We start from the raw sequence: 21,737 nt of genomic DNA on the forward strand, positions 1-21,737 counted from the left end.
CCCCCCCCCCCCCCCCCCCCCCCCCCCTTATTGAGGTGGTCATTTAAATTACATTTAGTTCCTCAGGATTTATTAAATTGTTGGACTGACTAAGATTTCACTTGTGTACTGCTGTGAAATAAACCTGGATTATCATTACAACAGGGCAGCCTTTTTGAAAATGACCACAATGACCAAAGTCCAATCTATTGATACTATCAAATGCTCATATTCATTTTTACTTTTCACTTTACCAGCAGGCCGCCAGAGCCTTCTGTAGCGCTAATGTCAGGGCCAAACAGTGGTCGTTAAAAGGCTAAAAAGTGCTACATTAATGTGATTTGAGACAATAAGTATAATTTAATTATAATTTTGTTTTTTTTATCTATTTCTAAGGTTGTTGGAAGCGAGGAGCGCAGGCGAACCTTAACCCCCCTCGCCCTGAGGGAACGCTACAGTGCACTGAACGAGCCTGGTGTGGGTGAGTCCTTCTCTGCCCGACCTTCAGCCCTCTCCCGGTTTATAAACGGTGGAGACGGGCCCTGAATGTTGCACCGCCCCCTTTACCCACAACCCTTTGCTTCTCACTCTGCCCTCTCTATTTCTCCCCCCCCCCCCCTCGTGTAGCCCCCCCCCCTCCCCCCCCCCCCTTCCCCCCCCCCCCCCCCCCCCCTTTTCCCCCCCCCCCCCCCCCCCATCTGTCTCGCGTGCACGCATGGCACAAAGACCGAGGCTTGGATGCAATGCATTGCTCTACAGTATGCCCCAGAGGTCTTTGCAGTGCAGTTAGAGGAATTCATATTGAATGTGCGACCAAAAGGATGAGCAGCCGTCCCCAACACGACTCAAAATGGCACCGTGGCACATGGCAAATAGCCTTTTCTAAACGTGTCGAGTGTCCTATGACAACAGTTGAATGACTTCTGTGATTGGTTTGCATGGCGCGAGTGTCTCCACTGCGATTTCCAATGGCATGGCAGCAGATACTGCTAGCATTAGCACTGTAGCTTAGCACTGGGAATGGGCAAGGACCTCGCAGTGGAGCTAGACAGAGGAGCCCTCATATTGATTGGCCTGTGGTAAATGAACAGAGTCAAGATGGCTGTTCTGGTTGGTTTAAACGTCGCTGTCGGCAGTGGGTTTGAAGAGGAAAGGCCTTTTCTGTCTATCACACAGCGCTGCTATATTGCACCTCGGTCCCTCTGTAATAGTTACTGAATGCTACTTTGATTGGTGGGACTAGCACCTGAATGAACCCCAAATTCTAACCTCCCCAGCCCATAGGGTGTGTTAACCCTGAAGGTTATCTGGACAAAAAAAACAATGTTGTGGGTATTGCTTATTTCCTTCAACAGAGCAATGCTTTGTCAAGGTAAGTATTGCTATCAAGTCAGTGTCAAGTCTTCTAGGACAAAGAAGATTTGTTGAAACCGAAAAAGGAAGAAAAAAAATCTAATAGCAGCTGTGTGAAAGTATTTGAGTATTTGCAAATATCACATTTGGATTGTCCAATGTTGATATAATCTGTCTAAGTCACAAAATATTGGGATGAAATATTATCTCTTAAATATCAGCTGGACTTTCCAAATATATTGTGACTTGAAATTTATTTCAATTAGTGTCAGGGATACAATCTCCTAAATTCAGTAAATGTACACTTATTTGTCGTGTTGACTCTGGCATGGCAGCTAGTTTCTAATGTGGCTCTTTTTTTTCTTCTTCATTTTTAGCCACAGTGAACGCCATGGAGAGGACTGAGATCAAGATTAACATCATCTCTGAACAGCTCGGTTTGAGCTGGGCAGGTTAGTCATATCAAAGATCGAAGGAGCTTCTTATATATATCTACCGTATCCGTCTGTTTTTGTGCTCATCTCTCTATCTACTTGAACTTGTCCATTCCTCAGAGTTGGCACGTGAGCTTCAGTTTGGTGTGGACGACATCAATAGGATTCGTGTTGAGAATCCAAACTCCCTGCTGGACCAAAGCTCTGCCCTGCTCAACCTGTGGGCCAGCAGAGAAGGCAAAAGGGCCAAGAGTAAGTCCGACACTACTGCATATCTCTTAGACATTCGTTCATAGCTAATGTTAGCTACTTCAACATCAGTACATACAAACTGCTGTAAGACGCAGATGTTGATTGCTGCTGGATTGTTTTAAGTGAAGCACAAAAGTAAATATTACATTTGTTTTACTCTGGCTGTCTGGAAGAAGAATAATGCTCTCTGGCTTACAATCTCTTTCTTGACTTCCCTTTCCTCATGCACATGCTCCTGTGTTGGTCTCTTTGTTATCTGCCCCCCTCCACGTGTTCCCCTCTCAGTGGAGAGCCTGTACACTGCTCTGAAGAACATTGATCGTGCAGACATCGTAACGTCTCTGGAGGCTCAGGCTCCACAGCCAGCGCCCGGTTCTTTAGAGGAGGGTGCCTGTCGACTCGGTGACCGCGACTCCACCCTGCTGTCCCCCAGTGTCCTCAATGGTAAGATGCACAAACGCGTCAAACATCACACAAGACATGTCAATATTCGAACCAGTGTACTTGTCAACGGACAGCGAATCACCCCCACCACATTTAGACTGCAAAATGTGCTCAGCTCTAAATCAAGTGGTTAGATGTTATATTGTATTGTAAACACCAGCTCGTTACCTTAAAGCTAATCTGTCACCAAGGTTAGATCATTTCACTTTATTACGTTTAGCATAGCAAGCTATGGATCTGTTTGTTTTACGAAAAGACATTATTACATAAAATATTCTTACATAAAATATGTAAGAATACATATTTACTGTTAATAAAGCTTTGAGGGTGATTATACGATGATATACACATGGAAGAGATTTATGTTGTTTGATTGTCCCATGATGATCTGTAACGATCAAAAATGGAAAGTTTAAAAGAATTTCCTGCTTAAGCGGAATTTGGAAGGAAAGTTAAATCAGAGGCTGTTACTTCAATTGCCAAGTACAGTATTTTGAGTATTTGAGTATTTGAGTATGTGAGTTTAAACAAATACTGAATATTACAAGAATATTCACTGAAAAAAACAAATAAGTTAAACTCCATATTGATTAAAAATCACTGTGATTCTACCCTTAATTCACCATTATGGCTCCAGGATTTATTTAATTAAACGCTTTTTTCTGTAAACAAAAATGTATTAGTCATAGTCAGCACTACTAAAAATCAGAGACAAAATTCTTCAGCTCAGTAAGGTGTGAGCTTTTGTTCTCATTTACTTTCCACCTCTGACCCCCCCCCCCCCCGCTTCCCTTGAGCCTGGGTAACAGCCATTTCACCTTGTTTCTGTTGTTCCACAAGAGGTCACGGACAAAAGGCCAGCGCGCCTAATGCACAAGCCACGAGTTATTAGACCCCCGTTTTTCAGAAGGGGTAAGTTGAAGGGAACTCGGGCTGCATGGTGGTTTGCTCATGACATGTACATGATGATGATTATGATTGATAATGAATCTCAGATGATGGTTTTGAGGTCTGAGCAATGGTGTCATCCTCCCACCATGAACCCGGCCTTTTGCAGCATGCACTAACACACCGCCTCTGTGCATTTCCTCACTGGGGCACAACTCATTTATTTTCAGTTTTTCACACCTCATACTTGAGCCCTGAACATGACGGTACTTATTCTTCCTACTTAATATGAGAAACGAGGATAACTCCCTTTTGCTCTTACTGACCGGATTTTAGAAGAGACATTAACTCAAGGCCAACACTTAACACATGGATCATTTCTGAATATCAATTAAACATGTATGAGATTGTTTCGATTACATGTGTGTACGTGTGTCCGTGTGTGTGTGTGTATGTACACACACATATACACACGTGTTTGTGTGTGTGTGTGTGTGTGTGTGCATACACGTGTGTCTGGGCCTTCATACCTTGTTTCTATCCTTCACTCTCTATTTCTGCTCTTTGAGAACAAAACGGAATTTCACTTCTGACGAAGCTTGATTGACAGCAGACACTGTAATGTTACTGCAGTGCTCAAGCAGTCTCAAAATTGTGTCTTTTGCTCAGGACTCTCTCTGTCCTTCTTTCAGTCTGTCTCTCAACCTATGACATGTCATATCTGCTGCCCAGTCGCCCAGCTCCTCCTCCTCCTCCTCCTCCTCCTCCCCTCTCCTGCTCTTCTTCCTCACAGCTCTTCCTGTCCGACCTCTGACCTCATATATGACCTCATGTTGACCTCTGGGCGTCCTCCTTCTCTTGTCATCTTAATTTCCCGCGCTCCTCCCTCGTTCAGTCGAGCGGGGACCCTCTCCTCCTCTCTCAGTCCAGCTCTGTGTGTGTACTACAGTTTGTGCATGTGCATGCCGCATGCTTTGCTGTCACAGTATCTGTTTGTGCGACTGTCTTTCAGACCTGGGCTTTAGTTATTAGAAGCTGAATTTGTTAGCACTCAAAGAAAGTCAAGAAAATCAATTTTAGTTCAGTTCAGCTTGCAAGGAGTTATATGTATGGATATTATATCTTGTTTTTACACAAGAAGTATTTGCATTGCCTTGCAAGAGAAAGTAGTTTAATACTTTTATCTAGTTACATCAAATATATCATCAAATCTTGACCCAGGTCTACTCCAGATGTTTTTTGTCTGTACCGTGACTTGTGAGTTTGGAGTTGTCCTGAACAGAATAAAGTTTGCTGTTTGCTGTTTTGGATTCTGACATCTTTATGTGCATGGCATGCTTTCAATGTGTGAAGTTTCCTTCGCAGTGTAAAAATGTTTTCTCTGTTCAATTGGGTGTATTTCAGTATTGTTTTTGATGCAATATTAACCAACAAATGTGTTGTTTTTTTCTTTACCTGTAAAATAGATGGTGTGTTGTTTAATGCTAACACTGTATGGTCAGCTGCGTAGCACATAATGTTCAGTGTACAATGTTGCTGTGACATGATGTCTTTCATTCATGGGCAAACTTACTAACTGTAAATTATTCTCAGTGTTCGATAAATGGGACTCTGTATGGTCTAGTTTTTACAAGCTTCTTTTCTCTTTTTTAATATAAAAAGGAATTTACAGAAATTTCAACACTACAGATGGAATAGGAAGTTTATTTTTGGTGTTATTGGGCAAACATTCCAAGACAAACTTTCAGCATATTGTAATTAAAGTGGTACCCCAGGATAGGCAGTTTTCTGGAAAAGGCAAAGTCTTCCTGTTTTGGGTTGCTTTGCGATGTAGTAAGTTGTTACCATTGCTTGAATAGCAACTTTTCCTGCAGGATATTGAGCCGTTGAATCAGGCTTTCACCGCGCTTGCCATCTGCATTTGTAGAGCAGCCAATTAGAACGCACTCTCTCTGAAATGACCTGCGATTGGCCAGTCACCCCGTCTTTTCTAATGCCTGAAAACAGAGCAGAAGTCTAATTTTCTCTTAGACCACTTGAATTACAATATGCTTAAAGGATAGTATGAAGGTTTTGCCCAATGACGTCAGAAATAAACTTTAAAATCGAATTAAATTTCCAAAAACTATGTTTTGCCCAAGTCTGATGACGCACTCACTGTTAACATTGTCTGAACGTTATCTGCCGGCAGGTATATTGCTGCGAGGTGTGTTTGTGTATTGGTTTGTGTGTCTGTATCTGATTATTTCTGTCCGTTTTGAGGCTCACCTGAACCAAAAGTGGGTGACCTCATCTATATGTTAATAGGAGTGCAGTATTGTTTGTGTGTGTGTGCGTGTGTGTGTGTATGTGTGCGTATACAGTGGTAAATTAAGTAGCGTGATGTGCAGTGTGTTGTCTCTGTTTTTGGTTTGTTTTTCTTGTGTCATTACAGTCTCTGTGGAGTTTATTTGTAGTTCACTACATCCTGTGCCTTTGACACCTGTGTGTGTGTGTGTGTGTGTGTGTTTGTTTTCAAATGGCAGGAGTGAAGGGAAAGGCTAACCCGGTATCATCTAACTCATTCTAACTCTCATTCTAAATCTGACTCATTCCTCCCCTGTTCACCTCATTCTGACACCACATCTCATCATCCTGGCCCTGTACCATCCCAGAAACACACACACACACACACACATGCTTACTCACATTTTAGTCCATTAGCACAGAAAGTCTGAGAGACAATTACTTGCACAATAAAGAAGTATTTCACCCAGAAATACAGACTTTTTTTTTACTGGTCAGAGATTAGTTTTTGGTGAGGTTAATCATAGACAGTATATAAGTAGCAATGCCTCTTACTTTCTGTTTCCACAGCTTAACATAACGGTAGTTTTCATACAATAAATGTGCCGATATATAATTGTATATCTTTGTGAGCATTATTTTTGATTATGTTGTTAAGCCTAATCATATCCTTTCACAGCCAAAATACAGAAAAGGTGTTTTTTTTGTATATTTGAATGGGATTGTGAACTATAGCTGTAGTCAATGTACTGCCTCAAAGTAACATATTAGTTATTGCAATTCATCAGACGCGTGAGCTGTAACTAATTGATTCATAGAAACAAATCCCCTTTGCTTGCCTTTTCTCTGTCTGGGCGGCGTGGTTAGGATACGGCCAAGAAATACTAATTATGTTAACAATTTGTAAAAACTGCCTGGAAAGTTAAACTGAAAGGATCATCATGTCACGTTACACCTTGGGTTACTCCTTGAGACACATTATACTATAGCCTCTTTTTCAGATTGTTGTGGTTTTAACCTGTCAGCTTTATATACAAGTGACATCACACCCTGGTGATTCTCTAAGAATTTTGCAAAGCGGTTTAGTACTCTGAAGCAAAACAGTGTGAACGCTACTTTTGATTTTGGGTGAAGTACTCCTTTACTGTTCAATTTCACCTTAGTTCATTCATCTTATTCATCAAAAACATTTTACTGAGAGTAAAACCGGTCACATGTACAAAACTGTGAGAGTATCACCAAACACATAGATTGTAAGCTTTATGCGCAGAGCATTTCCAAAGTATTTGTTTAAAATATATGGATTTTTTTTTAATAGTAAGACATTTAACCATGTCTTAATGTTAAACTTGTTAAAACATAATAGATAATGAATGAAAATTGCCACGGAATCAAAAGTATTAAAAGTGAACAAAAGAAAAAAATACCATCTGTCGTAAAAATTTGCGTATCTTAAAAATGATTTGATATTCAGAGTAAATAACAAAAGACTAAACCTAAAGTATATTTAAACTCAGATAGCAAACCTGTTGCTATACTGTATGTGTAATAAATCAAGAAACTTTTGATACAAATGTGAATTACATTATTATATTTTAATATACTACATATTTGTTTTGCCCTGAAAATAATAAATATCACTAAATATAATGTGTGTTTGTGTCCTACTTTGCTAGTGTTGTTGCAATGAATGGCATCTTAGTAATAGACTCAAAGTAGAACAAAAATGTAACGTCAGTGTTAAAAGTATTTTGTTTATACATTGCTTATTATATTCAAGTGTCAGTCTGGATTTAATGACAATATAGGGTTTGAATAACGTTTGTTAGCCCAACGATGTGATTTAGCCATTTATAACATCCGTGACTCTTAAGAGGCTCCACAGAATAGCACAACATAACACATGGTGCAATGTAAACAAAGGCATGATCAATTATAAATAAAACTCTTTAATTATAATAGGTTTGTCCAATGTGCGTGTACGTATGCGTGTGTGAGTGTGTACAATGACCTTTATTTGGATGCTTGGGACACATACGGCAGATGCATGGCTGGAATCATTTCTAGAGCAACAGTAACTTGCATTTCCATCTGCAGAACTAGCATGTTGCTGCTGACTCCCAATCAGGAATATGTTGTCCAGGGTTGGAACGATAAAAGAGATGTTTTATTGCAGCTGTGGTATTTGCACCACAGCTGTTGGGATGTTTCATGAAAAGCAACTTCATTTAATCAGCTGTCTAGAATATGTTTTGTCATACTTGGAAAAAGTGCCGCACTCACGCTCTGCTGGCCAACACTAACAGTTATCTAAAGAATGAAATTTAAACAGTTTTAATTATTATCTGAACACATATGGTCAGATATCAAATGTGCAGTACTTCCTTTAACAGTGGCAATTTCATAAGCGGCTGCAACAGCTTTTATGAGCATGTTTGCTTATCCGCCTCTTAATGAACTCAGGATACTAAAATCCAATTGGAACCCTTTTCTCAGATGTTACTAATGATACATTTATATCGTGCCAACCCCACAATCAATATGCTGTATAACGTTAGCATCACCTCTTTTTCCCGCTTCTCAAGGAACACTGTATATGTTCTGCAGATTCACTGTCTTACACGGCCAGCATCCGATAGAGCCCGACACCCATTCACCTCACAGACAGTGGGTGATACACCAAAACCCCTTTTGACCCTCACCTCACTCTTATTGCTGTGTCCCAATGACAATAACCTAAAGTGCTTGAATCAAATACATCAAATTACCATTAGAAAAAACAAAGTCGCTGATTTCAAGTATTGTTCTTGTGCTCTTCCTTTTCAAACTGAAAGCAATACGAACCATTCTCTTTTCACGCGAAGTGAAATGGATTGAAAGATATCTCAATCCTAAATTTGTGGCGTTATTAAGACTTTTAAGACTCTTTGTTGGTATATTGGGACAGAGCTGAGCCCCACTGTTTCCTCATAGGTTGGAGAAACAGTCAATCCACCACCTCCCCATCCTCCCCCCTGGCTATGCCTGCGTGGTGTTAGTCTTTCTCTTGTCTCGCCCCTGTCTTCCCTCAGGTTATGGGCTGGTGCAGGAGGAGCTGCTGTCCCCGGCCTCCATGCAGTACAGCTTGCCCTCCCCTCTGGGCTCAGAGCCCTACTGGCAGGAAGTGTCCAGCCTCGAGTGTGCCCCGATCGCCACCACCGAGGAAGACACATTAATGGAGATGTCGGAGGTTCAGGTGTGGCCGGCAGGGGTCAGCCCCTCGTTGGTCACGGTGGAGGACTCGTCTCTAGACGGCAGCAGTCGGGCTGACGACTCGGAGGGCGCCACGCTCTCCCTTCCCTGCAGCTTGGGTCGCCCGAGCAGTAGAGCCAGCGGGGCCAGTTGCTCCATCATGGAGCTGGAGGAGGAGGAGGAGGAGGAGGAGGAAGGGGAGGTTGAGGAGGAGGAGGCGCCACAGGAACCAGCAACTGCACTGGCAGAATGGGACAGGGTGAGGGCCAGTGGTGCTGTACCCAAGGTCAACCTAAATGGCCAGCTAGGAGGTCAGAGGTTGGATGCGAGGAGAGGGGAGGTCCTCGCAACAGGAGGAGGAGGAGGAGCAAAAGGAGGAGGTGGAGGTGTAGGGTTGGGTTCAGTGGAAGGGATTTCTGTTGTTGCAGGCCAGCAGGTGTATGCCCAGCGGTATGAGATGTCAGGACTGAGTCGGTCCTCGGAGCACAATGGAGATAACCGGTACGTCGGCTATGACTGTAGTCGAACTGAATACATTTTGTAATGTTTTTTCACTATCTGTTCTCACAATGGCTACATATCTCTCTCTCTCTTTCTCGCTCCCCCTTTTTTTTTTTTTTTTTTGCTCTCCAGCGTGGTTGGAGGCGGAGCATTTCAACCCTACATACCAGACAAGGACTCCCTGCAGGGCTGGGGGGGCTCGGTGTCATCAGGACGCGACGGCGCTGTGCCAGGCGTGCGCGTGGCCCAGGAGGCTCTGCTGACTCCGGTGTGTGACACGGGTTACTCTCATGTGCTGCTGCGTGAGCGCCTCCTGCTGGGCACACAGCCCTTTGACAAGGGGCTGGCCTTCTCTCACCAGGAGGCGGGCCAACATGCTTGGGAACGGGAGCAGAGGCGGGGCCAGGTCTGGGTTACCACCCAGCCGCTTCCTGCGCCCAGAGGGGGAACATCTTTGTCCACCCTTTTATCTTTTTTGAATTATCAGATCGGAAGACAATCATTCAATTCGATTGAATTATTTTTTTTGCACACATCCATCAACAAATTCTATCTCACTTAAGAAGTCAACAGTCATCCAAATTGTTTATTTTGATGAAGTCACAGAACTTGACCGGAATTATGTGTCGTGCGGTGCAACACATGGGGAATATCTGCCATGTCCAATACCTTTGGTTTTGTTTTACATTTCTAATTGCAAACATTTAATTGTCGCTCAAATGTGAGTACGTTGAATTGCTTTTTTATATGTAACATGTGGGTTTTTTCTACAGAGAGAGGAGAAAGAGGACTATGCTGCTGAGGCGCAGTTTGTGGATGAACACGGACGCGTGCTCACCAGAAGGGTGAGTCAGTCGTGTTTTCAGCATTTACACTGAGGCACATTCACACATAAACATCGTTGACCCAAGCAGATCACTGTGAATCAGTCACATAGCCTGGCACAAAGGGCGAGAAATGAACAGTAGCCACCGGCCAAATGTTGGTCAAAAGTATTTTGTCCCCATATTTGACAACAAACCCATTTTGATTCTGAATTCATGATAATTCGTAATCTAAAAATAGAAAATAGACGTCTATACATTAAAAATCACAATACATAGTTGTACAAAATGATTGTTACATTACCATCATCATTGTCTTCATTGGCAAAATGCTTGCACATTTGTTCTATGTATTTTAGGGACAGCAGCGAGCCGCGGTGGCTGTCTGGTGAACAGACAAGTTAGTTTTCTGCTCTGGTTACATGTAAAGGGGTTCAAGCAGTTAACTGGTCCGAGTGTTGTTTCCTTCCCTCCTCCCTCCCTCCTTGCTCCAGGTGGGGGTGGATGTAAGAAAGGGCGCTCAGTCAGCGCAGCGCACCAGTCTGCGGAGAGTTAAACACTGAAATACACACACTACCCAGTCCTCCAGGTACGGGACACACAACAAGCACTTGTGCATCCCAGTGCTTGGATAGAAGCCTGCATGGCAACATATTGGACTCTGTTAGAGCTTAATTATCTCTCACATGCTGTTCTTTTCCATTTATGTTCAAAATTAGAACCATAGATTTGGCATTCAGTACACTTTTTCTTTGGAGGGCCAAGTGAATTTCCGCCTGTGTTTTGTGTGTAAATACTATCCTTGTCTCTGTTTTCTAGGACCGGAAAGCCACTGCCAAATCATCCTACACAAAAACACAACCAGGCCGCAGAGGAAAATGAGCAAGGGAGGAGAGGAAGAGTAAGACACAGACTTAAGAAAGTACAAACTACAAAATGACAAACACAGAATCATCCTCAACGTGTGACCATGGGACACCACAAAAGAAACAGAGACAGAGAAGAAAAAAAAAGAGGATTTCAACTTGTAGTTTTTTAACATTTGTAAAGAAAAACATCAACTAGAGTAAGGCATGATTCTTCTTCTTTTTTGTTTGTTTTTTACAAAAAAAAAAAACATAAATGTCAGTAAATCAACCAAGAAAAAAAAAAAGCAGCAAAAAGTGCTTCCTGTGAACTGTAATCGCATGATGACTGCTGGTGCATGCCCTTTGACCTTTTGAACTGTCATTATCTACAAACTGAAGGGGTACAAGGTATGGGGCTGGCCCATGCTTTGGCCACAGGCCATTTCAAGGACCTATAACCCCCCCCCCCCAACTGGAGTGGTTTGTGTCATCAAGTTGAGTCCAATAACACTACAGCCAAAAAAAAAAAAAGTCCCTCTATGGATGGTTCTGTACACATCTAAGCTTCTGCTGAGCCTACCGATGCTTCTTTCACTGGACCCCTTCCCCCTATTATTCTCAATGTGATATATGCACTCTATGCTACGTGGACATGTGTCAGTGTGTGTCAGTATGTGTGTGTATGTGTGCGTATGTGTGCGTATGTGTGCGTATGTGTGCGCGTATTCTTCTCTACCGCATGTGTTTCTCTTGCCTCATGGCTGGGCGCTGAGCCCTGCCTAAATGATTGGCTCTGTGGCCCTGTGATGTCATGGCACGCTCGGTGCCGGAATGAGAAAAGCCTCTGTGTTGCCCTGCTCGTGAGTATTGTCTGCGTGCGCTGTCGTCTTTTTCCTTTTGTGGATGAAATTTTTTTTCCGGAGCCTGTCCACCTTGTTTTTTTTTTTATTATTATTATCAGTATTTGGTATCGTCTAACCCCAGTAAGGAACTGAATTTCTTTCACCCCTCGTGTTTTCTTTGGAAAGGGGTTTCGGTTGCTTGATTGTATTGTGCAGCAGCTCTACAACACAACGATTGATGCTTTTCCCCAAGGTGACCTTTTTTCTACCTTCTTCCGTCATTTCTCCCAGTAGCGCGCGTCACGTCGGTTCACAGTCTTTTATCAGTAGCCTCAGTCAATATGCAGTAAAATCACAGGCCTCTTCTTCATCAACATCCACAGCTCCTCCATCTAATGCTAAAAACTTGTTTTTGTGTGCTCTTTATCTGTTTGCAACGGCTGTAGTGCCTCACCGTCAAAATTTAGGTCCATCGATTTGAAACCGAGTGAATGATCTGGGAACAACATGGAGGATCTGATTTGTTTGAGGATGTAGTGATTTGGAGTATTGTGCTTCAATGGTAGCAACTATGAAATTGCATTATGCTACTACAGTACAGTAACATGGGATGGTAGCACTGTGATTGTCTTATCAACACTGACCCCAGACTCGTGAACTGTGAAGACACACAAGCAAAAGCACACCCACACACTCACGCATGCATAATCAGAAACATATCGCATCACAATGAAATAGTTATTGCCTGGTCCGAGTGTTCGATTTTGGAGTTTGCCACAGCAATAATACCTAACAAGAACACAGAAGATGGAAGCCAGGGTCCTGTGGGTCTTCGGGAAGGATTTTGGAAATGGAAGCCCCCTCCGTGAAGACAAACGTCCAGACAAACATTGTTGGAGTCTGGCGTCGGGCAGCTGTGCTGTATCTGACTGGTTCTGTCGCCCTCGATGTGAAGGAGTCAGAGAAGATGATAAAAGAGCCGACGATTCAGCTTTAGCAGTGCGGGACTGTGGAGGGATTGTTTGTTTTTCAGCACCTAACGTAGCAAAAACATAAACCAGGAGTCCGCTGACTCCATGAGGTGGAAACCATCGAGCTCCACTTTCTTTTTCCGTGTAATTTCCGTTGCACTTGATAGCGGCATCACTGTAAAACCACCCACTATCCTCCTCATCTCTGAAGCACTTCCTTCAAGCCAGAAAGCTGACGGCAGTACTACGAAGGGGGTCACATCATAGTAGCACACATTTTCCTGGCTATCAAAAAACACAATATTTAAGTACTGTATATGTTACTGTAGCCTGAATGAGTGACAGAACAGATGAATTAATACATTTGTTGCACATCACACAAATGCACGTTGTTTTCCATGCCCGGTCCGCACACATGAGAGCCTCATCCGATATAGCACATGTTTATTACATATCACATGTTTTCCACTGTTACTCCACTCAGGTTTTCAGTTCTGCTCTGTCAGAATCAAAGTGTTTTCCTTTTTTAAGTTCCGAGTCCTCCTCTCTAAGACGAGTGTGGGACACAAAGCGAGTGCTTCTGAATGAGACTTTGGTTGTTGGGGCCGGATGGGGATACACGGGAGGCCTTGGGGGGGGGGGGGGGTCGGATGGAGCAGGATGGTCTGTGTGTGATTGTGTGTGTGTGTGTGGTGGTTGATTCAAATAAGACCAAAGAGGAAACAAAGTAGAGCATGTGCTTCAGTAACCACTCAGCAAGTTTGCGTGGAGAGCCAAAAATGAACCAAAAAAGGTTTTGGTAAAGCATTATTCCCTCTACAAAGAAGTAAACCAAGTTAAACAAGACCGTATGAATTTATGCAAAACAAAATTCTCTACATCGTCAGATGAAGCTGTGCAGTTGAGAGAACATGATAGATGTGATCGAGGAGGGAGGGCGGTGACTCCCTCCTCAATCTCCAAAGCGACTAGTTAGTCTCTGCATCTTGTACTGTATCAGCACAAGAAAGAGGTTGGATTTAGGACCTCTCTTTGGACCTCTCTACAATATATAGAATTGTTTCTTTGTTAGTGGCAGAGGCCGCCTTTCCCTCGTGGGGTTTTAACTGCATACCCAGGCAAGAAGGATTCACAAGAGACGAAACGTGAGCTCGATGTGAGTCGGAAGACCAAAAACAAATGTCAGATGAAAGTGTTGACTGCCTTCTTTAGTCTTTAGAATGAACCCTATCAGCATAGAGCTCCTTTGGTTGTGCATTACATTATTATTGGACATTAAACCAATAATTACATGTGGGATCAACCTTTTCTTTGGTGGATTATGAAAATTGCATAAGAGAGTTTTGTTAGGGAGGACAGGACTCATGACCTCAGTATTTCTAAAATGCTAACGATGGCCCCTTGCAGCCTCTCACGGCTTGTTTTCTGCCCCCGATGGTTGATACACGTCATGGCGCCCAATCAACAAGGACTAAAATCGTAAGTTTTATAAAACTCTGAGCCATCGTCCTTTTGTTTGATAATAACTTCTGAATCAAACTATTCAATGAGACGGTGCTCTATAGTAAATTCAACTCCACCATGTTTGTGTGTGAGTGAGTGTGTGTGTGAGTGTGTGTGAGATGGTGATTGGTTCCAAACCTGGTTGGATCAGTGGGAAGAAGAGAGATTTTACCAGACCTGTGACTTGAGAGGACGTGTAACCTTCGACGATGTATTTTAAAAAAAAAAGACAAAAAAGAGTATTGTAAAATTTTAACTGTCGCGAAAGAATAGAGATCACCTATACTCCTTTAGAATGGATACATGACAATGTAAACGCAATATCATATTACTCTATCCTAAGGAATGCAACTGCGCACATGCACAAAAAAAAGATGTTTTTATGAAAATATATGTATAAATATATGACAAAATATATTTAATTAGAATGCTATGCACCCTCATAGAGTTGTTATGGATGTTCTTTAAGCATTATCTAGAGTAGGCCAACGCCCGCATCATGGGGAATGTAGAGGCTTTGTAGCTATGACCACTTGTTTTCTTTTCTTTTGTATTGTCCTGAGAGAGGATAAACAAACGTGAATATGTATACAAGCCTTTCAATCAGAGTCATTCTGACATGAAGATACGTATAGTTCATCTTACCCTGTACACCAGCTCAAACCATTTACAAGAATTAATAAACAAAGATGTGACATAAATGTTGTGTCCTGTTTTGCGCCTGTTTTCTTTATTTCTGCCATAATGTTCCGAGGGGGACAATTGTATATTCAGTGTAAGTTTGAAGTGGTCTCTCTTTTCAGTTATGCTTTATTTTGTGGGTCCAAAATACCTCATATTTCCCTAAGACATTGGAAACTATTTCCAATATATGTTTGATAGTTGACATTTTTGCATGACACAACATTTCAGCTGCTCGGTACTGACTAAACAATCAAGTTTACACCTGCAAATAATTGGAAGTGTCTCACCTGAACACTGTACTTTTCCTTGAAATGAGTCTATTCCATAGCCTTGTTCAAGAAATTTCATATGAATTCACATTTACATATGTCATATGGGTCCATCTTCATAATAATAATTATACGATGCCCTCTGATTTTGCTGTTTTGTTTGTAATAATATGTGTTTGTTTTTAATGAATATTAGTAGTGCATGTATGCAACATTTGATTGGGTTATAATATTGTATATTTACTATGAATACACTGTTTTTCATATAACTGTCCACCACAGATTTGTTCTTGTTCTTATCATCGCCTCATCTGTGGCGTAATAGAGCTCCCTGCAGGTTAGGAAGAAACGTGGAAAAACTACAACCTCCACGTGTTGTGACGCCCCCTGTTTTCAGCCAATCACAGCTCTCCGCTCCACGTGTTGTTTTCGAAGGCGGTCCGTGAGTTGTTTTTGACGTGCTCACACACCACGTGGAGGCACACCGTAGCGTTTCCTGCTTCCTGACAGTAGCTCCGTAACGTCCTTCACACTTCGAGCGACTCTCCCCGCTTGTGGCGTTTAGCGACTAGACCACGAACCGACACGGTGTTGCGAGAGATGTCAGCGGGAGGTCAGACCACCGGGGGCCGGGATATCCCGGCCGTCAGACGGGTCACCATCCACGACGCTGCCCACATGCCCCAGGACTACTCCACGACTCCAGGGGGGACTCTGTTCAGCACTACGCCGGGAGGTAACGTGCTGGGCCTGGGTCAAAAAGATTGGACACAGTTTGAATCTTATCAGAAAGTCAAAAACGAAGGGTTAAGAAAGGAGTCAGTAAGAAAAACAGATTTAAAGGGACACTTAAATTGACTTTTAGATCTTTAAGTGTTTTTATTTAAGAATACCACTATGATCTGGAGACAGGGAGTAGAGGTATGACCCAGAAAGGTGCCTGTTATTTCCACCCCATCACACAGTGTATTAGTCAGCTTTGCCATCTCTGTTGCACGAGGCCAACCATTGAATAAAACCATGTCAATTTATAGATTCCACCTTTATTTTTTTTTGTGGGTCTTGTCCACAGGTCTGTGGTCTGTCGTCCTGTTAATGTTTCACAGTGTTCGTGCTTCCTGGAGGCTAAAGACCACCTGTTAGCGGACTTAAAGGAATCCTATTAGAGGGGTCTTCTGCACCGAAATCATGCAGTCTGCACATTGCATTGTGGGTTTTGTACATAAGGCTGTTGTTACAGATGACATCCGTCTGTCTCTTGATTAACAGGCCAATGGAGTGCATCGTTAAAACTGTTGCCAATCGATATTTAATGCTTTCGTTTCATCTTCTCCACAGTGGCTTTATGCTGATTTATTTCTTCATATACACTAATGGCTGAAGTCAGTGTGTAGACATGATTTACATTTTTCCATTTCAATTAAATGTATTGTGTGTCTGACGGCCTTCTGACTAATTTAAGGCCCCTGAAGATGATCTGTTAAGAACCCCTGTTTCAGTTTTTTTTGATTTTTTTTTTTTTATGCAAATAAACATTCATTGGTTTGGCATCAGTCAGTTCTGAATGGCAAACTGAATTCAGTTTGAGGAGCCTGTAGCTGTAGAATACTTCCACAATCAACGACTGTATGGTCAAATATAGGCCAGATCCTATTTATAGTCTTGGTTTTACAGCAGGCTGCTGTTGAGCTGCAGCAACATGTTTACTGGGTGTTTGCTCCACGACGACACACCGGTCCTATTAAAGAGGAAAGAATTGAGCTATATAATTACCTTATGTGTTGTGAATGCAACACAAGCTGCTAAAAACAATCAAACTTTCTCCCTCCAACCATTATTTGTGTATGTATACATAGAAAGAGATGTGCATTGATATAACTATTGTCTAGGCAAACAACTATGACTAATAGCCAGTCTCACTCTCATAATCACGCTGAGTTTTGGACCATATGTTCAGTATTTTATTAAAACATCTATAAGCTTGACACCTTGGGAAGTAAAACATGTTTTCTCTCCGCGCTTGTGAGAAAGTTGACTCAGTGTGCACATGTCCATTTTAGCTGATACTGTGTTCTGGGCACAGATTTAAACAGATAAACACAGAATTAGGTCAGTGGTGACGTACAAATAGGTCGCTGGTCATGGGAATGTATGGACGTGTATACAGCCCGGACAAAATATTCCTCAGACAGAGAAAAAGTAGGTCTCCACAATACTGTGGAGGTGGTTTAATGTCAATGATAGCCGCTGAATTCATTTTAATAGAGTGTTTGATGTTGAGATTAGTGACTGGATTTTATTTGATTGATTTCTGTTTTATTTTGTCCTTTTTAACTAGTTACAATTATTTAATGTTGATATTAGCGGCCATATTTGATTTAATTGTAATCATTTAAACCAGTTACAAGGGTGCTGTGGTAGTCTAGCCAAAATATAAAGTTCAGTATTAGTATAAACTTTTCCACGAAACTAAATGTGCAATATGAAAACCGCTGCTGCACGACATTTCACCATACTGTAGTGATGAAATATTGACGGTAAGTAACTTTGGTTTCCTCTCGCTGCTGCTGCCCGCAGGCACCAGAATCATCTACGACAGGAAGTTCCTCCTGCAGTGTCGGATGTCTCCTCTGGCTCGCACGCCTCCCAATCTGCCCGACATCCCCGGAGTCACCAGTCTGCTCAAACCCAACTCCTCCAACCACACAAACCAGCCTGAACCGACACTCAGCAATATCACAGAGGACAACGCAGGTAAAGACGTATCTGTATATTTAAAATGTGAACGAGAGAGAGAGAGATGAGCTGCCATCCTTCATGCGTATCTTTAATTGTCTCCTTCCCTCTACTCAACTACAATGTCTTCTCCTTCTCTTGAAGATGCCCAGTTTGAAATGGACATCTGAGGAGAGTCGGCTGCAAGGACAGAAGTGATTCCCAACATTTTTTTTATTACTTTTTTTCGTTTACTAAGATGAAAAAAAGAAATCCTCAGTTGAAATGAGAAGCCGAGTCTTATTGAGCTGCATAATCCACTTTCAGATTTGTTCTGAAAACAAGAAGGCATTTTTATTTTTTTTTCTTAATGTGTTTTAAATGTTCTTTACAAACCAACACTACTGTGACTAATGCATGAAATGATTTGTTTGGCTTTGTACGACCTGTGACATATTTGAGAAGCAAGTCAAAGTCTTATTGTGATTAAACCATTAATATGTTATGTGATTTGAGGACTTTTAACCACATCTTTAAAATATTCAATGTACGACTACATTACTTGAAGTATGGAACTCAGTGTAAAGTAACAGTCTTAGCACTGGTGATATTTTGGGAAATCTGATGTTTATAAATCAGTTATAATTGATTTGTTTCTGCTGCCACTTGGCGGCATAGAGTTTTGAGTTGATGGAGCCAATTTGATAGCAAACTATATCTGTCTCTTTAGCTGCTAAATGCTCCACTATGTTCACCAGCTGGCTGCTAACTTTGTCACTCTGCTGTTTGGTGTTTAAGTTTTTATTTTTGCTGGAAACCAACCAGTCTCTTTTCTGAAACCGAAAAATATTGAAGGACCGGTTCACAATTTTTCAACTCGGGTGCACATATTTCAGCAGGTTTCGCGCCGTGGCTACTGATGACAAGTAAGCCTTGGCAATGAGCAATTACACCTGTGCATTTCCTGCTAAAACAAGTAAAACATGTCTGCCGTGAAAAAGGTCTCGTGTTCACAATTATTATTTTTTTTTATGACCAGAGTAATAAAAACCAAAAAACACTTTTGTCAAGATAAAAAATAATTTATTGTATCATTGTACATAGCAAACATTCAAATGGGTCAATGTGACCCAAACATTTCAATAAAGTTAAAAGCGCTTACACCATTCTGACATTTGCATTTGTCTTCAGTCCACTGTTTGTACATAAGACCTGTTGCTTATCTCGTTTGTGAATCTTCTAGAGTGCTTCAGTCAGCGACCATATTTTGCCTTTGCCTTGTTCCATCCTGACTGGATCAATCCACAACCATAATCCATCCTTAAAACTTGAATTATAGCTCATCCACTTGCAATCCAAGTCATAATTAAGATAACCTAATCTTCTACAAAAAAAAGCCCCAGCAATATAGAACTCTTGATTTTTAAAATCCATAATGTAGAAAGCTGGGTCCAGGATATACAGTAGTCCCTTTCTTCAATGTCCCTTCACCTCAGCAGCAGCCTCTGTCCCAGTGTCAAACTGGACATCTCTGTGGCCCGGGACATCCATCCACTCTGTGAGTAGAGTCCGTCTATCTGACCTTTTGACTGAAAGGTTTTCAGGTCTTTTTGCTCAGTGGCAGCCGCACTCCTCCACCACCATATTCTCGTGATGCCTCGTGACCATCTTCCCGTTCTCGAAGTACAACATGGAAAGCGATGCCAGGCGCGTTGGCACACAGGAAAGGCACGGCACCTTGTCCGGGTGGTGAAGTTTCAGAAGGCTCTGGATAGAGAAAGGGACAAATAATGATTGATTAGAACACTTGTAAAGGGTATTAGTGTATCATTCCTACGTATGTCCCCTAGCAGCGAACACTCTACAATAAAGTAAAGGTGTCTGTCTCAAAGTCAGCCTTACCTGCATGTATGCATGGTTGGTTGGGGTGAAAGTCTCATCTACTGGTGTGGGACAGCTCCCTTCACAGCGATAGGCGTTGTACTGTTTGGGATAGACGATCCACTTGCTCCATCCGAGCTTCGCAAAGTCCACCAACATGTCCACCTTCCTGCAGAGAGGACCCTTCTTCTCCTCCGAGGGCCTGCTGGCAGGAGCTGCTCCGGCCACTCTCTGTCGCTGCTGCTGGGTGTCAGGGTGCCTCTTGGACCTGCGGCTCCTCTGCCTGGACCCAGAGCCACTCTCACGGTCCAGGCTGACGTATTTGGAGTGCTCTGCTGTGCGGATGAGTGTCGGCATTCGCTGGCTGTTCGAGTGCTGCCTTGAGAAGACCACCATCATAACTCGGTTGGCTGTAGGGTGTCCGACTCCTGCCTGCTCTTCCCTCACCTCAGCCTCATCCTCCTCCGCCCTGTGCGTGGATTGCTCCCGCTGCAGCCAACGATGGAGCATTTCCGTCATGTTGAGCACCTTCCAGGAGGAGGGGGAGACCATGGAACCGGGATAGACCACCAGGCGGCCCAAGAACTGCCTGTTCTCTGGGCAGTGCGTGCCAGGGCATCGGCCCCTGTGGGAGTGGTAGATGTCCACCGAGGCCCTGGGAGACTCGGTGAAGGCGGGCAGGCGGATGCGAACTTCAGCCAGATGGATGTTGTCGCTTGCAGACATGGAGGACATGTCAAAGGTGACAGACCACCTCTTGCCAATCTGCCCGCAGCCTGAAAGAAATAAGAGTAGAGAATATTGGTTATTAGTTATGACCTACAAGAAAAAGACGTCATTTGGCTCTGGTCTTGCATAATATTTATCAGCAAGAACACATTCTCATAACATGTGATGACTTCACAGCTTTTATTCCCAATCATCAAGTTTGATTAGACAAATGATTAAATTAAGTTGAGTAAAATAAATCAACACATATTTGTGGTATGTGTCAAAGGAAACCACAAAGTTCTCCTTATGTTTTAAATAGAACAACACATTGCAACCTCCATCTTTAATATTTATTTACTCACTCTTTGCGACAAGGCTGACCACAGAGTCGGAGGCCTGCAGAACGGGGTTGTCCTCCGCCCTGATGTGGCTCACGCTGGCAGCCGGAGTCTTATCCCAGTCCTCGTTAAGCATGGTCCGGTAGAGCTGCATCATGTAGAGGGGCAGCCTGCTAGATTGCTGCTGCCTGCGCACTGTGCGTCTGGAGCCGGCGCTCATCCCACGGAGCAGTGCGTCAGGGTGCATCCCAGGAAAGGGCTGTGCGGCGAGACCCAGAACCAAATCCACCAGAAGGAGTGCAAAAGAGAAATCCACCGCTGGTCGCTTCATTGTTCCAAAGTGTGGTGTTGTCCCTTCCACAGGTAGATTCCAAATGCTCCAGGTGAGATGCTGCGACTCGGATTTATAGTCACACCCATCTCTCCTGACGTCCTTTGAAGAGATCTGTCAAGTTACACATGTTCGAAGGGTGTGTTTGATCCACGGGTGCGCTCAAAGACTTAGATGTGACACGTCGTTTGGTATCGAAACCACTTCTTCTTTGCTTTGTAGTAGCAGGGGTGTGATAACTGTAAACGCGCGCCACTCTGATTCTCGTTGTGTTGTATATTAAAGATCCCTTTGATAAGAAGCCATGACACTAATATAAATTAAGGAGATTAAGAGTTGCACAACTGCGCTGTGATTAATGAGGAAGTAACACGGGAGTTAATCATAAATCACTTTGTGTTGCGCGGGGCTTGACCTGTTGGAGCCTGTTGGGACAGAGCGAAGGAAATTAA

At 42.8% G+C, this 21,737-nt stretch overlaps 3 protein-coding genes across 9 annotated transcripts in view; 2 read left to right on the top strand and 1 right to left on the bottom strand.

Moving 5' to 3' along the window:
• Positions 1 to 11,248, top strand: part of ank1b (ankyrin 1, erythrocytic b) — a 65,863-nt gene extending 54,615 nt beyond the window's left edge. For 3 of the 7 annotated variants that reach the window (XM_031855875.1, XM_031855877.1, XM_031855878.1), the window contains 10 exons: positions 376 to 460; positions 1,710 to 1,784; positions 1,887 to 2,018; positions 2,304 to 2,462; positions 3,303 to 3,374; positions 8,708 to 9,368; positions 9,501 to 9,636; positions 10,142 to 10,213; positions 10,687 to 10,781; positions 11,012 to 11,066. In XM_031855875.1, the coding sequence (XP_031711735.1) occupies positions 376 to 460; positions 1,710 to 1,784; positions 1,887 to 2,018; positions 2,304 to 2,462; positions 3,303 to 3,374; positions 8,708 to 9,368; positions 9,501 to 9,636; positions 10,142 to 10,213; positions 10,687 to 10,755 (1,461 nt within the window). In that variant the 3' untranslated portion in view covers positions 10,756 to 10,781; positions 11,012 to 11,066. Of the gene's footprint in view, positions 1 to 375; positions 461 to 1,709; positions 1,785 to 1,886; positions 2,019 to 2,303; positions 2,463 to 3,302; positions 3,375 to 8,707; positions 9,369 to 9,500; positions 9,637 to 10,141; positions 10,214 to 10,686; positions 10,782 to 11,011 lie in introns of all 7 variants that reach the window. The other 4 variants (XM_031855879.1, XM_031855880.1, XM_031855876.1 and 1 more) reach the window with 3 other exon arrangements.
• Positions 11,249 to 11,279: 31 nt separating this feature from the next.
• LOC116388206 (eukaryotic translation initiation factor 4E-binding protein 1-like) lies at positions 11,280 to 19,193 on the top strand. Its single transcript, XM_031855883.1, has 3 exons — positions 11,280 to 16,045; positions 17,887 to 18,063; positions 18,190 to 19,193. The coding sequence occupies exons 1-3, from the start codon at positions 15,910 to 15,912 to the stop codon at positions 18,213 to 18,215; spliced, it is 339 nt and encodes a 112-aa protein (XP_031711743.1). The 5' UTR covers positions 11,280 to 15,909; the 3' UTR covers positions 18,216 to 19,193.
• Positions 19,194 to 19,638: 445 nt separating this feature from the next.
• On the bottom strand, positions 19,639 to 21,285 carry ndr1 (nodal-related 1). The gene is made up of 3 exons (XM_031855882.1): positions 20,979 to 21,285; positions 19,927 to 20,681; positions 19,639 to 19,791 (listed from the first exon to the last, which is right to left on the bottom strand). Exons 1-3 carry the CDS (start codon positions 21,283 to 21,285, stop codon positions 19,639 to 19,641), a joined length of 1,215 nt encoding a protein of 404 aa, XP_031711742.1.
• Positions 21,286 to 21,737: the final 452 nt, after the last annotated feature.

This window comes from Anarrhichthys ocellatus, unplaced genomic scaffold (assembly GCF_004355925.1).
Source record: "Anarrhichthys ocellatus isolate YVR2014 unplaced genomic scaffold, GSC_Weel_1.0 scaffold16, whole genome shotgun sequence".
NCBI lineage: Eukaryota > Metazoa > Chordata > Actinopteri > Perciformes > Anarhichadidae > Anarrhichthys > Anarrhichthys ocellatus.

What these genes read in the sequence shown, in the direction of transcription:
- LOC116388206 (XM_031855883.1), top strand. Translation starts at nt 15,910, where the DNA reads ATGTCAGCGGGAGGTCAGACCACCGGGGGCCGGGATATCCCGGCCGTC. An exon ending in GTTCAGCACTACGCCGGGAG is followed by an intron (nt 16,046 to 17,886) that starts GTAACGTGCTGG and finishes TGCTGCCCGCAG; the next exon opens with GCACCAGAATCATCTACGAC. An exon ending in TATCACAGAGGACAACGCAG is followed by an intron (nt 18,064 to 18,189) that starts GTAAAGACGTAT and finishes CTTCTCTTGAAG; the next exon opens with ATGCCCAGTTTGAAATGGAC.
- ndr1 (XM_031855882.1), bottom strand. Translation starts at nt 21,285, where the DNA reads ATGAAGCGACCAGCGGTGGATTTCTCTTTTGCACTCCTTCTGGTGGAT. An exon ending in GGTCAGCCTTGTCGCAAAGA is followed by an intron (nt 20,682 to 20,978) that starts GTGAGTAAATAA and finishes TATTTCTTTCAG; the next exon opens with GCTGCGGGCAGATTGGCAAG. An exon ending in CCAACCATGCATACATGCAG is followed by an intron (nt 19,792 to 19,926) that starts GTAAGGCTGACT and finishes TTCTCTATCCAG; the next exon opens with AGCCTTCTGAAACTTCACCA.